The following is a 15,308-nucleotide window of genomic DNA, read 5'->3' as shown; positions in this document are numbered from 1 at the left end:
CACTGTAGCTCATATTGATTGATTGGTAAAAAATTGGTAATCCAGAATAATTTGATTATATATACATTTTTTATGTATGTGTATATATATATATATATATGTGTGTGTGTGTGTGTGTGTGTGTGTTGTACTACTACTCAATAATGCTGTGTCTACATCAGAAGTGTCCAGTTTTGCATCAGTTTGAGGCTGTTTACTAAAAAGGACCAATCAGCAACAGTAAATGAAGAAAGAATCCATTGAAAATAATTATCACTTTGAATGAGTTGGTATGAAATGAAATATTTTTCACAAAATGGTAATATTTACAACACAACTGTATATATACATTTGATTAGAAACCAAAAATACATACATAAAAATCATATCAGAAAAATATATTTATATTTCCTTAAATTCTGTTATTGTTGTTTTTTCCCCCCGAACGGTCTAGGACAATAGTGTGGCGGGAAAGACAGCTCTGTTGATTATAATTTTTTTTATAATTTTTTTTTTTTTTTTTTATGTAGATGGTGTGAGAATTTAGTATTTTCTACATGACATTCTAATTACAGATTCATAGGAGAGCAATGGGTTCTTCATTAGCAACTAATTATGCTTATTTATGTAGGGTTAAATTCAACATGGTTTTATGTGTAGGGGCAATCCTCAGAGAAAATGATGTAGAATACAGATGAAGAAATAACTGAAGATTATGAATATCACTATATAGAAAATAGTAAAGATTTTGCTATCTATAGAAAAGGTTTTTCTAACGTTTTGCATTCTTATTCTACACAGATTGGTAATAAATATTAAACATTATAGGTTTTAGGAAACCTTAGCATAAGTTGCAATTTATAGGCAGTTGTATTTTAAAATAACCAGCTTGTCATTAGTAATTGCAAAAGTATGTTTCCAGTCAAAAACAAATCATGCTTTTCCATACAAATGTATGATTTGTTTTTGACAAAAAGCCTCGGATCGTAGCCAGCTTGCAGGACGTTGTGGTCGCAGATGTTCTTACTGTGACACACTGCGAGACTGATAGATTTGAGACTGAAACATCAGTCCTGATCTCCATAACTCTTGTTAATATATCTGTTTGGAGGCCCTTGATGTGTGACGTGCTCTCATTATTTTGAGCTGTGGGACAGCGAGAGTATCACACACAAAAAATCTAGTTATGTACTGTGTGTTAGCATGCATGGAGTTTGTAATTTGCATACGTCTTGGTCTTTTTGTAGTGTACTCTATTTAAACCAAATCTTATTTTATTCTAGGAAATTTGTCTTTTAATGTGTTTTCATTTCAGTTAGAATGTCATAAAGTGGGTTGTTTGAGTTTATATTTAGCTTTAATGGAAGAAGCTTTTATATGGAATTTTGTTTACTGATGATGACTACAAGAACATTTTAAAGTGCCAAATATATAACTTTACCACACTTTACAAGTACTGTGGTATCACCATTGTTTTTATAGACATTAGGCTATGTTATGTTAAAAAACATTTATTATGATCTGATGGTGAAACTATGGTACTTAATATATATTTATAATATAAACACCAGGGTACTGAATGATTTCTATATTTGTGTACAATTGGTGTTGTACAATGGTATGCCATGGTTCATGTCCAAAAAACATGATAATATTGTGATGTTTCTTATTGACATTCGTTTGGTTCCTTGAAATGTAGTGTAGGAAGTTTCTGTGTTGTTTTGATTGTGTATGTAGTAAATCCTGCACCTCAAATCCTTTTAGAGCCTGTGCTTTGGTTGAGGTGTAGATCAAAACCCATGTGATTAAATCAAACGTTTGCCGGCTCTGAAATCCAGAGCTCTATTGGCGCCAGGGAGTCCTGGGCCGAGGGTTTGGGATGTTGGCACTTGATGCAGCCATAAAGCGGTCACGTTGACCCTGTGGAGCCGCTCACACCGCTGACCTTCAGACCAGCGTGCCTGGTGTATTGTCGCGTGTGTGTGTGTGTGTGTGTGTACTGTGTATCCATTTTGCCTCTCGACATGAGCCATGCGCCACAACTATCCAATGTTGAGAGCAACTAAATACAAGTAAAGTTAGTGCTACACTAAAATTGCAAGTTTCCCAATTTCATACATAATTGCAATCCTGAAATGTATCAGACAGCAAATACACTGTTGTATTCTCACAATAGGTTCAGCTCAGCTACTCTTCTGGTTAAGCAATGGTTTAAAGAGAATCTTGTTAAGAAAGGTAGTTAAAGTCAATATGTTTGCAACTTACCTGATTTGAACGGTTTGATTCAGTGAATTGGTTCATTCAGAAATTAGATTCGCTGAGTCATCACTCATATTTAAAATGACGTAAAATTGTAAATTTTAGTTTACAAATTTTAGTTTGTAAAATTACGTCATTGTACTACGTTTTTACTTAGCAATATATCTAGCAATACATTTTATTAGAAAACAATATATTTAGTTAAATACTGCATTTGCCATTGTTTTCAATGCAATGTTTTTAGGTTTTATTAGCTACTATTTTGTATGTATTCAGATCCTCATTTTTCTGCCCCAAAACTGCTCTGCTTTTTCTATAATATAAGAATTTTGTTAAAATATGGGGAGAAATGTAGTTAGAAACTAGTAGCTTGTAGCATAGCTAACTACTTTTTACTATAGTTTAGATATTTCATTAATTATAAGTAATCTTGGCAAGTTGCAATTTCAAAGTAGGTTCCTGACACTGTATTTGTACTTGCAGAAGCTCAGTTTTTGGATGTCACAAGCTCTCAGTTTGTCCTTCGCCTCGTCATTCCATCCATGCATACTGTCTTGTCACACATGGTTGAAATGGTGCATCAGAAGGGATGAAACGGAGAGAGCTGTCAGCAGTCTTTCCATCCCTCCATCTATCAACGTTCTTGACGACACTTTTTTCGTATCCGGCATGTGACACCGGTAACTTTTAAAGTGCCTAGTGGTCAGAGAATGCTCCGACTTTCTTATTATTCACGTTCCAAAGGAAACCTGACGATGAAATTATTTTTCACATCATCGCTTTTTGTTGTAAACACACAGCTGGGCGCTGATAGATAATCTCATGATGGCTGAAAGCTGTCTTCTGTCAAAAACATGTTTGGATATAAGAGTTTAGTCAGTTTCAAACAAATCGTTCCCTCGAACATGACGTGATGATAGAATAGTTTATATAAGCCTTTTGACAAACTCAAAGAACGTCGCTCAGATGAGCCTGTAGTGGATCTTTGGGAAAACTAATCTTCGTGTTTTCATTATCCGAGCCAAAGCATTCCGGTTACATTTTCCGTAGTTTTGTAGTATAAATGCTTGCATTTCTTTCCAAGGTCGCTAACTTTGTTATTTAGCAGTGGGGGACAAATGATACAGTAGAAAAAAAACATAAAGGGCCTTTATAAATTAAACTTGCAAGGGGAAATTGGTGTTGTTTATATGAGACCTTTTAAGTACTGCTGGGTTTGTCATTCCTCTCTTTTTTTCCTCTCTCTCTCTTTTGCATTTGCTTCATTTACCATGCATTTTCTTGAAGCGTAGCTCGCTTTTGTTTGTTTTTCTGGCAAGAAAACCCAGCCGCTAATCGTTGTCATTGATCACGGTTTTTGTTGATAAGTGGGATCGATTCTCAGGAATCGTTCGGTGGGAATGAGGTTTCTTTGCTAAAGTTTAGTTCTGCTCGATATCTCGCCCGTGAGATCTGACCTGTGCTTCTCCGCACGGGATTCATGAATGCAAACATGGATCTCTGCTCCATAAATACGGAGCTTTTCTAGGTCTTGACTTTGTTTGTCTGAGTTCACTGTTTTTTCTTTGATCAATGCAGGACAGCCAACAGATCCCATATCCAATAGATCAGCTTTGTTCCTTTGTTTTGCAATGTTGTGAGGGCGGCCAAGGAAGTGTTTGCATGCTGGGATATGGGGTAGTACACCTTATAATAACAATTATGTTATTACTCATCGTCATGTCATTGCAAAGCTTTATGACTTTTGTTGTATTGAACAGGAAAGGTTTATTTCTGAAGAATATCCTGCCCGCTCTTTACAGCAGGCTTTCCAAAGGACACATAAGCATCATAAACGTATTTTAAAGTAGTGGCCGAAATTCAAGCTGTTATTTGCTTTTAAAAAAAAATCTACCTCTCCGGTAGGGGTGGAAATCACAAAATTAGTTTTTTGGGGTTTTTTCACGATAATGATATAGTTATTTTTGCTTTAAATATCATGAATCTCATCACCAATTTCACAAAAAGATAAGGGCCGGATTTACTAAACAGGGCAAATTAGCATGAGAACGCAAAACCAAAAAAAAAAAAACATGGAAGAGGGAAGTTCTGTGAGTGATCTTCTGACAAGGCGCAAATTAAAGAACACAGACGCAGTCGGATCATTTCCATAATGACCAACGCAATCTACCAAGAGCAGCGCAAATTAGCGTCTGGTTTAAGACATGCTTTTTTGGGGTGGTAATTAATGGCACAATTACCAGTAAATCTTAGTAAACCTTAGTAAATCACCTCCATTTAAATAATCTCCTCCCAAAAATTTTGTGTCTGAAAGGGAAACTCCTACAAATACATATGCAATAAAGTCAGCCGCGCAAATAACTGTCCATGCTTTTTCAGCGCAAATGTTTGACTGCGTGTCATTAGTAAATCCCGACAGTAGTTTTTTTAACGCCAAAAGAGGGTTTACGCTGGTGCAAGCTGTTAGCAGATCTGGCCCTAATACTAGCCTAACTAACATGAGGAAAAAATATATTTTTAAAAAAGCTCACCGAGGACAAGTAAACAGTCAGTGATAAAATGGGAACAAAGAAATAAATTACAAGCAATAGGACAAAAAACTTCAATAGAACAAAACCCCAAATGAAATAGACCTACCAGAAAAACTTTAAGCACTAGATAGGCCTATAAATAGGCTACTACATAGATAATCAAATATACAAAAACATTGCATAGTTTTCACTGTGTAAAATAAATGTATCTTTTTTTTTTTAAGTTACAAAAGCGATTCAGTCAAGAGCAATTGCATTGTTTGATTAAAGGTGCTGTATGTAATTTTTTTACTCTACTAAAGCATAAAAATACCATAATATGTTTGCAGATATTTAGGAAACATGCTAAGTTCACATACTCATTTATCTGAAAAACACTTCTACAGCCAGTTATTTTACTAATTATTTTACACGTTCTGTGTCAGTCTGTTTTTGTTTTGGTTTGTGTGATCTCGCAGATTGCAGATTCCACACAACCTAAAAAGCCTCGATATCCATCTAAAAATCTCTATGAACGAGAGCATATTACATCAATTCGCGGATACATCAATTCATTAAACTACAGTCTGAAAGTCTCCTCTGCTTTCAATGTCAGTTGCGTGTCCTCAAACTGGCAACCCGCGTGAGCGTCGAGTCTGAGGAGGCGGGGGCGGGGGAAACAACGATCTCTGATATTTAAAATGTGGACTGCAGTACCTATTTCGACCACTAGCTGTCAATATTACAGACTGCACCTTTAACATTAATGGCACAGGCGACAGCAGGTATATATTAGGCTGCTGTCACTTTATGACCAATTTCACTGATCTAATATACTAATACTGATATTTTGAACCAAAATAACTGATTCAATAGAAATACTCAAAACTCAAAAGAACAATTTCTTCACAAACCAGGCATTGTAAATAACAGCTTACATTTTTGCTCTGTTCATCACAAAAGTAGCATATGCTTTTTGGAGCCTGATAGCCCCAATTCCCAGGACATTCTTCAAAAATGTACATTTTGTGTTAAATGAAAGATGAAAAGAACACATTCTAGTTTGGGAAAAACATGATGGCAAGGAAATCATGACAGAGTTTTCATTTTTGGGGTGTACTGTTCCTTTAATTTATGATTGATATTTTTGTGATTTGTGCTGTTGGGCTTTCTGGTGCCATGTGCTCATTGTTTTTATTCTATTCATCAAGTCCCACATGTTTTGTTTTTGTCAGCAGCAGCGGTTTGAAAAACTTGACGAATGTGATTGCGCTTCTCCGTTTTCAACAAAATACACATGTTCCCTACCAGCCGTCGTTCAGTTTCAGATGTTTACGGTGTGCAGTTTATTTTCACTAATTTGATTTACATTCATTACGCACAGCGATTGCCAAACTGTGCCCCGCGCCGGTCCTCTGATGTAAATCAAATTCAAACATTGAGGCTAAACCCAAATCCCTTTGACTTTAAGCAGTTTCCCATACTCCACATACCATCCCATATGTTCCTCCTCAGCTTCTTCAAAGTAATAAACAGAGTTTATACCCACAGTCCTCTTCGAAAAATACATTTTGATGGCAATAAAATGTTGTAAAAATCCCTGCGGGGACGCAGAAGATGCAGTCGGTGGGGAGGTAATTGCATTCTAGGCCTTTTTCTGCCGTAGAGAGGCTGGCACGAAGCTCGTCCGCCGGGGGTTCGTGATTCGGTTTTGTGCGACTGGAAAGCTCCATGTAAATGGATCCGTGATGGCGTTTGGCTGACTGCGGACCGCAGAGCTGAAAGATGGGCTCCTGCTATTAGATTAGACTGGGATTTATGATATATCCCAGTCTATATACTGCAGAGCGCATGGAAGGAGCAAGAAAGTAAATTAAACTGCTGGGAAAGTGTTTACTTTTAAATCAGTTTATCTTTTTATTTTCTTTATACTTCGGTCAAGTGTTTTGCTCCTTTCTGACGCCTCTACAGTTCCAAATTTAATTGGCTTTTATTGTTTCCCAGACACTTACAATTCAAACTGCTAGAAAGCATTTATTAAACTGTCTATTTCATAGTAGAAAGTAACATTTAAAAAAAAAAAAGGGAACAAATAATGGTCTGCAAAGAGCACCTTCAAACATATTATTTTATAGCGTTTCTGACTTTTATAATTGTTTTTGCTTTTGCTTATTCAGTCCCATTTTGCTTTGTGCTCTGTCTGAAAAGCGTCTTGTTTCATCTGTATTTTGGTTGGTGAAATATTTGTTTTGTTCTTTTGAGGCATTCCATATGTGCTGTGCAATTCACTGAGAGACGGTCCATGTGTGTTTTCCTGAGTCCGAGGATTCGCATGTATTGAGAGCGCACTCTTTTTGTTCGAGTTTTGTACAGAACAACTTCCCCGTTTGTATTATCCTGATGTGGCTGCACAAAAGAGCTATGCTTTGAGGATGGAGGCTGAGAAGAGAAAGAGGAAAAGCCTCTTGAAAATGCAGCGGCCGTGACTTTAATAAATGTTTGGTGCTTGCTTTTCAGGATGGCTGTTGTGTCTTTGCACACTTTTCCATAGAATGGAAAAAAGGCCATAATGGCCTGGGACACACATATTGGATCTGCATCTGTGATTTGAAGTATTTCTGAGATGTTTTAGCTGAAAGGTTTTTCTGAAAGTCAATATCCAGACAAAGTTCCGTTCTACAGACAGTAGCGTGAATAGAGAGGTAAAGACAGATACTTTGGTTGTATGTTTTGTTGTAATGGCCTGTTTCCACTTGCAGAGTCCTGTTTTTCATTATCTGATTTTTCTTCAGGATCACAATTACCTCACATGAACTTCAGCAGAGCATGTTTTTTTAAAATAAATTCACACCGTGTCCGAACTAGACATGAGTTCCATTGACAGGCAATCTGTCTATCAATGGTGAATGCAAACCAGTGTGCAACTTGATGCGATCTCTGCCAATCAGAAGATGTTTAACATGCAGTTATGGAGTGCTGGATTTTGGACCAATGAGATTTCTCTGTCTATATTGTTAGCTTACACTACTATTGTTAAAATTTGAACATATATTGTATATTGTCACGGTTCTTCCAAACCAGTACTTGAACTGAATGTTATGTTAGGTCATATATAGAGCAATTCATTTTTTTAAATACAGTGCTGTGCATAAGTTTAGACACCCATGCTAAAGTTGACTAAAAAGAGGAATAAAAAATCATCTTTTGGAAATTGAACTTAATTAAAAATATGCCTTAATTAAAAAAAATAGGAAAAATCCAACCTTTAAGGACACCAATTTTCTTTGTGAATGAATAATGTATCGTAAATAAATAAATGTTCTTCCTTAAAATACAGGGTGCATAAATCTGGACACCCCTATGCTATATTCCCATAGAGGCAGGCAGATTTTTATTTTTAAAGGCCAGTTACTTAATGGATCCAGGATACTATGCATCCTGATAAAGTTCCCTTGGCCTTTGGAATTAAAATAGCCCCACATCATCACATAGCCTTCACCATACCTAGAGATTGGCATGGAGTACTTTCTCTCAATGCAAATCAAACCAGCTATTAGGCTAACTGAAATAAAACCATGCCAATCTCTAGGTATGGTGAAGGCTATGTGATGATGTGGGGCTATTTTAATTCCTAAGGCCAAGGGAACTTTGTACTACCATTTAACTTGTATTACCATTTAACATAGGGGTGTCCAGACTTATGCACCCTGTATTTTAAGGAAGAACATTTATTTATTTACGATACATTATTCATTCACAAAGAAAATTGGTGTCCTTAAAGGTTGGATTTTTCCTAATTTTTTTAATTAAGGCAAATTATGATTATATAATTAATTTTTTATTCCTCTTTTTAGTCAACTTTAGCATGGGTGTCTAAACTTATGCATAGCACTGTATATTCTCCCAATGTGATATTAAATGAGCATGATTTTTTTATATAACTTGGATAAATTAACAGTAACAAACATTATTATTTTTTCTAAAATTGTTCAGATATGCAATTACTGCAAAACATGCAAATTGCAAAAACATTACTGCACACTTCTATTACAAAATTTTATATTAATATTACTGGTGATTTGTTTACTGTGACTATTAATAATGATATATATAATCGATAAAATATATTGATATTTGGGGAATGTATATATATAATATATATATGTATGTACTGTATATGTGTATATAAACATATAATTGTGTAATTGCAAAAAAAAATATATATATATTTTTTTATTAATAGCAATAGTTTACTTAAAGTATGAGAATTGATAATGGGGAAAAAGAGTTACATTTCTGATTATGACTTTTTCTGGTGTTGCAGGCAGCCTGCCATATGAGTTTAAAGTGGTGATCGCTGGGAATCATGAGCTGACCTTCGATAAGGATTTCATGACGGAGCTGGTCAAGCAGGATTACTATCGCTTTCCCTCCGTCTCCAAGTTGAAACCCGAGGACTTTGACAATGTTCAGTCTCTCCTGACAAACTGTGTTTACCTGCAGGACTCGGATGTCACTGTCAAGGGATTTCGAATATACGGCGCACCATGGTAAGCTCCTTTCTTGCATTTTAAATCAAATGTAATTTTAAAATCAGAGTTGAATTTAACCAGAGTTGCATACTATTGGCAGTCATTTGATATTCACTCTGTTTGCATTGTTTTCTGTATATATCATCATCATCATCTGATTGTTTATCATTGTTTGGCAACATATATATTTTACAAATTTATAGATGAACATAATTTGAGTAAATTTGGAAGACTTTATGTCAGTTTTGTTTAAAAGACAAAGTGACGGCAGTGAGGACATTCACAACACATTAAACATCTGTATTTGGGGTTGGACAATTAGTTAATATTAGTTGTTGGTTAATATTATTTTTCCCTTCCATGCAACTTACATCAGCAGAAAAGATGTGCGATTTCAGGTGGTGAAAATTCTTAGATTTTGATGAAAGATTATATATGTGTGTACTTTATATTGGTAAATCAGTAAGAAGTCTCTTATACTCACCAAGGCTGCATTTTTTTAAAATCAAAAATACAGTAAAAACAGTCATATTGTGAAATACTGTTACAATTTAAAATGTATTTATTATTTTTATTTATTTATTTATTTATTTATTTATTTATTTATTTATTTATTTATTTATTAATATGCTGATTTGTTGCTTTTTTAAAGCTTTACATTTTTTTATGATTGTAAATTAATTTTAAAAAGAGTTGTGCTGTTTAATAGACCAGTTCTGCAGTCTATGGAAGCCACAGAATAAATGAATAAACAAAAAGGTAATTTCGAGTTTATATCTCACAATTCTGGGAAGAAAAATCAGAATTGCCAGTTATAAGCTTGAGATTCTGCCTTTTTCCCTCAGAATTGCGAGTTTATATCCAACAATTCTGACTTCTTTTTCTTATTAGAATTGTGATATAAACTCGAAATTGCAAGAAAAAAGTCAGAATTGTGAGATAAAAATGTTACAGGTTTAAATGTTTTCTATGTTTTATGTTCTATGTTTTCTAATGCTTTAACTGTAGGGTTAATACAATATACCCCCCATGAACTGCATATGTGAATATTATGTAGAAGAACTATTGTTTACATCAAATTTATGCTTTAATATTAATCGTCGCCAGTTTCATTAGTCCAGTCTGTCCGTTTAACGGCTTGCAACCATAAACGTCTGCGTTTCGCATCAAAGGGCGTCTTCGATGACGGTATTCTGTAAAAGCGAAGGCCATCGATTTTTTGCATTCTGATTCTGACATCCATAAGCACAACGAGACACTTTTTCCTCTTATTCAGTGGATGTCACCTGTTTTCCCCCACTTGTTGTTACTGTTTTTCTGCCACCACCACAATGCGCGTGCAACTGCAGTGTCGTGTCTATATTTTGGTTGAAACCGAAATCCTTTTTTTTTTTTCAGTATTCTCTGATGAATAGAAAGTAGAAAAGAAGCATTTATTTGAAAATAGAAAATAGCATTTATTTGAAATAGAAACCTTTTGTAACATTATAAATATCTTTACTGTCACTTTTGTTCAATTTAATGCACTCTTGCTGAATAAAACTTTCCTTCTTTTTCAAATCTTTCTGAATTTCTTTTGAATGCACACAGGAACGTGTATTAAGAAAGTAAATAAAGTAACGTAAATCTGACATTTTGAATTCATATTAACTTCAAAAGCTCTTGTGATGTCGTTTCTGTGATACTAGTAAACAAGACGGCCTGAGAAAGCACCCCTGCGTCATTCCCATACTCCATCCCTGTGTGTTTGAATTTCCTCGAATGCTCTGATCCGCTTGGAACCTGTGTGTTTTTCTAGCGCTGCTCTGGGAATTCACTATAGCTATAGCTGCACTTCTGCCCTACTTCCTGTTTCCTTCGCCTCCAACTAAAAAGATAAAATGGCCCTGAACTATAATTATCCCACACAACATCTTTAATGCTTCCTGGCATTTTCTATTTCTGTGTCTTGCCCCTTACTCTTTGTTTTCCTCTGTGTTTTTCCCCCTCTTAAGAGCCATTGTAAGATTCACCTCTTGTGCGGGCTTGTTTTTGTCTATAATTAGCTGTGAAATGGAGTTAAAGAGGGCGTTATAGAGGGCATCCCGCAAAATGTAGCGAAGCAGACAGTGGGGAAGCGGAAAACAGAGGGAGGAAGTGGAGAAGGAAGGAAGGAAGCCCCCTGTGGCCCTTTAGCGTGAAAGCTGCTAAATGTCTGTTGTGACAGCGTGGGGTCTTGTGGGAAACAGGGGGGAAGGGGGCCGGCGGGTGGATACTGTGAAAACTCAGCACACACACACACACATATGGCCATGAGGAGGTCAGTCTGACCGCTAGCGTGAGGTCTCACTATGAAAGCTTTGGGTGGCCCCGGTGCGGCGTGCGGCTCATCTGGCCGAGAAATTTGAGAAGCCTGCTAATTTGTATTACCATATTGTCACACCATTGAATCTGTAACATAAGTCGCTGAAGAATTTTGTGACTGCAGACCAGCCGTTCGCCCCGAGCGCTGCTGACTCATTCCCGAGAGTGAAAACGGAGAGAAAGAGGTCTAAAAGAAAAGAATGATATCTATAAAGCTAGCTTGATGGACAGATGGAGACAGTAATGACATACTTTGAAACGGTGACAGAGGAAGGGCTGGGAGAGAGCATGAGGACAGGTGTCAGAAAAGGGGGGAAATGCACAGAAATCAGAAAGCACTGATGCAGGTAGACATAGCAGTGGCTTTATTGATGGGAACACATCATGTGCAGACATGCTTCGGGAATTAAATACATCTTCACACCAGGAACTTGTTCTTGAAATTGTCAGAGATGTAAAAAAAGAAGATTTTATTTTGTAGTATTGCATGAACCTAGTCTGTTAAATGTAAAGTAAAAATCAGAATGGTTTCAGTACCTTTTCCTCTCGTTTAGTTTATAGAAATGCATTGTCTGCATGCTTTTATTGGCATGAAATCACTTTCTTAAATATCCACATTACACTTTAGCATTATAATGTGAAGAAATAGTTCACAGAAATGAAAATGATGTCTGGTTTTATTTGTGAATTAGTGTCATTTTTGTTATATTTACATACCAGTGTAGTATTTATCAATATTTTTTAGGGCTGTGAAATGATTAATCGCGATTAATCGCATCCCAAATAAAAGTTTGTGTTTACATAATATATTTGTGTGTACTGTGCATAATTAACACAGTACACACACATATATATATATACAGTGAGGAAAATAAGTATTTGAACACCCTGCTATTTTGCAAGTTCTCCCACTTAGAAATCATGGAGGGGTCTGAAATTGTCATCGTAGGTGCATGTCCACTGTGAGAGACATAATCTAAAAAAAAAAATCCAGAAATCACAATGTATGATTTTTTAACTATTTATTTGTATGATACAGCTGCAAATAAGTATTTGAACACCTGAGAAAATCAATGTTAATATTTGGTACAGTAGCCTTTGTTTGCAATTACAGAGGTCAAACGTTTCCTGTAGTTTTTCACCAGGTTTGCACACACTGCAGGAGGGATTTTGGCCCACTCCTCCACACAGATCTTCTCTAGATCAGTCAGGTTTCTGGGCTGTCGCTGAGAAACACGGAGTTTGAGCTCCCTCCAAAGATTCTCTATTGGGTTTAGGTCTGGAGACTGGCTAGGCCACGCCAGAACCTTGATATGCTTCTTACAGAGCCACTCCTTGGTTATCCTGGCTGTGTGCTTCGGGTCATTGTCATGTTGGAAGACCCAGCCTCGACCCATCTTCAATGCTCTAACTGAGGGAAGGAGGTTGTTCCCCAAAATCTCGCAATACATGGCCCCAGTCATCCTCTCCTTAATACAGTGCAGTCGCCCTGTCCCATGTGCAGAAAAACACCCCCAAAGCATGATGCTACCACCCCCATGCTTCACAGTAGGGATGGTGTTCTTGGGATGGTACTCATCATTCTTCTTCCTCCAAACACGTTTAGTGGAATTATGACCAAAAAGTTCTATTTTGGTCTCATCTGACCACATGACTTTCTCCCATGACTCCTCTGGATCATCCAAATGGTCATTGGCAAACTTAAGACGGGCCTTGACATGTGCTGGTTTAAGCAGGGGAACCTTCCGTGCCATGCATGATTTCAAACCATGACGTCTTAGTGTATTACCAACAGTAACCTTGGAAACGGTGGTCCCAGCTCTTTTCAGGTCATTGACCAGCTCCTCCTGTGTAGTTCTGGGCTGATTTCTCACCTTTCTTAGGATCATTGAGACCCCACGAGGTGAGATATTGCATGGAGCCCCAGTCCGAGGGAGATTGACAGTTTAGCTTCTTCCATTTTCTAATGATTGCTCCAACAGTGGACCTTTTTTCACCAAGCTGCTTGGCAATTTCCCCGTAGCCCTTTCCAGCCTTGTGGAGGTGTAAAATTTTGTCTCTAGTGTCTTTGGACAGCTCTTTGGTCTTGGCCATGTTAGTAGTTGGATTCTTACTGATTGTATGGGGTGGACAGGTGTCTTTATGCAGCTAACGACCTCAAACAGGTGCATCTAATTTAGTATAATAAATGGAGTGGAGGTGGACATTTTAAAGGCAGACTAACAGGTCTTTGAGGGTCAGAATTCTAGCTGATGGACAGGTGTTCAAATACTTATTTGCAGCTGTATCATACAAATAAATAGTTAAAAAAATCATATATTGTGATTTCTGGATTTTTTTTTTTAGATTATGTCTCTCACAGTGGACATGCACCTACGATGACAATTTCAGACCCCTCCATGATTTCCAAGTGGGAGAACTTGCAAAATAGCAGGGTGTTCAAATACTTATTTTCCTCACTGTATATACAGTATATATAAGCAACTATTTCTTAAATATATGCATATGTGTATATTTATATATACAAAATAATTATGCACAGTACACACACATATAATATGTAAATACAAACTTTTATTTTGGATGCGATTAATCGTCACTTTCACAGCCCTAATATTTTTGAATTTGCATTTAGCTTTATATATTTTAAGTTTTCATTTTAATTTTAATTTAATTTTAGTAATTTTGTTGTGCGTGTTTGTGATTTTTATTTGTTTCAATCACCAAAAATTATTTTTTAAATGTGAATAACTTAAATGTCAGTCTGTTCGTCACACCAATCTATCATAAGGCTTCAGAAGACTTGGAATATATATTTTCCTACTATGGAAGTCAATGACTATCGCCAACTGTTTGATTACCAACATTCTTTAAAACATCTTCTTTGTGTTCAACAGAACACTGTTTTTGTTTTGGTCTGTGTGATTCCGCTCACTGCCAAATTACCCAATAGTATTTCAACACACCTAGTTTCCAGTGGGCAGAAAACGCAGCATATTGCAGCCATGGAAGCCAGCAAACAAACTAGGTCAGAGATTGCAGATTCTACCCGACCTAAAAAGCCTCAGCATCCATCTAAAAAGCTCTATGACCAGAGGCATATTAAAACTCATCATCTCACAGCATAAGGCTCGTTGCCTTCCATTTATCAATTGCGCTCGCTCCTGTTGCTTGTTCTCAAACTGGCAACCAGTGTGAGCGTCGAGTCTGAGGAGGAGGGGGCGGGAAAACAACTCTCTCTAATATTTAGAATTTGGACTGCAGTACCCATTTCAACCACTAGCTGTCAATATTACATACTGCACCTTTAAATAAAAGTGTACTTGGTCTTTTACGCATGGGCTGGCATATGTGTACAGTCAAATGCGTAGTCAAAAGTATACACCATTTTAATAGCATGTGTGAACGCAGGCAGTCGACATGCTATAGAAAGTTTCTTCTTTGTTCAGTGTCTGCACTATTTTTCTCCAGAAGTTATGACCGCTAAAAATGTATCCTTTTAAACCAAAGTTGCGGCTATCTCATAACCCCCTCACACAAGCGCCTGTCAATGCGAGTCTCTGTTGTTGTTCCGTCTTTTGAGTTTCGTTTTCTTCTGTGAAACAGTGACCCGGGGCAGTGTTGCCACCTTGTGGAACAACTTATTAGTGCAAAACAATTTCAAAGCGCATGTGCGTGTACAAAG

At 36.7% G+C, this 15,308-nt stretch overlaps 1 protein-coding gene across 1 annotated transcript in view; it reads left to right on the top strand.

Annotated features, from left to right (window-relative positions):
• The window catches only part of mpped2a (metallophosphoesterase domain containing 2a), a 61,504-nt gene that overhangs the window by 15,094 nt on the left and 31,102 nt on the right, over window positions 1-15,308 (top strand). Inside the window, exon 4 of the mRNA XM_084110314.1 lies at window positions 9,073-9,298. Within this exon, the coding sequence (XP_083966440.1) occupies window positions 9,073-9,298 (226 nt within the window). The remainder of the gene's footprint in view (window positions 1-9,072; window positions 9,299-15,308) is intronic.

The sequence above is a fragment of the Abramis brama genome (genome assembly GCF_963993115.1).
Source record: "Abramis brama genome assembly, chromosome: 3".
NCBI lineage: Eukaryota > Metazoa > Chordata > Actinopteri > Cypriniformes > Leuciscidae > Abramis > Abramis brama.
Note: the sequence above shows the minus strand (reverse complement) of the source record. Positions and strands in the feature narration are given on the sequence as shown.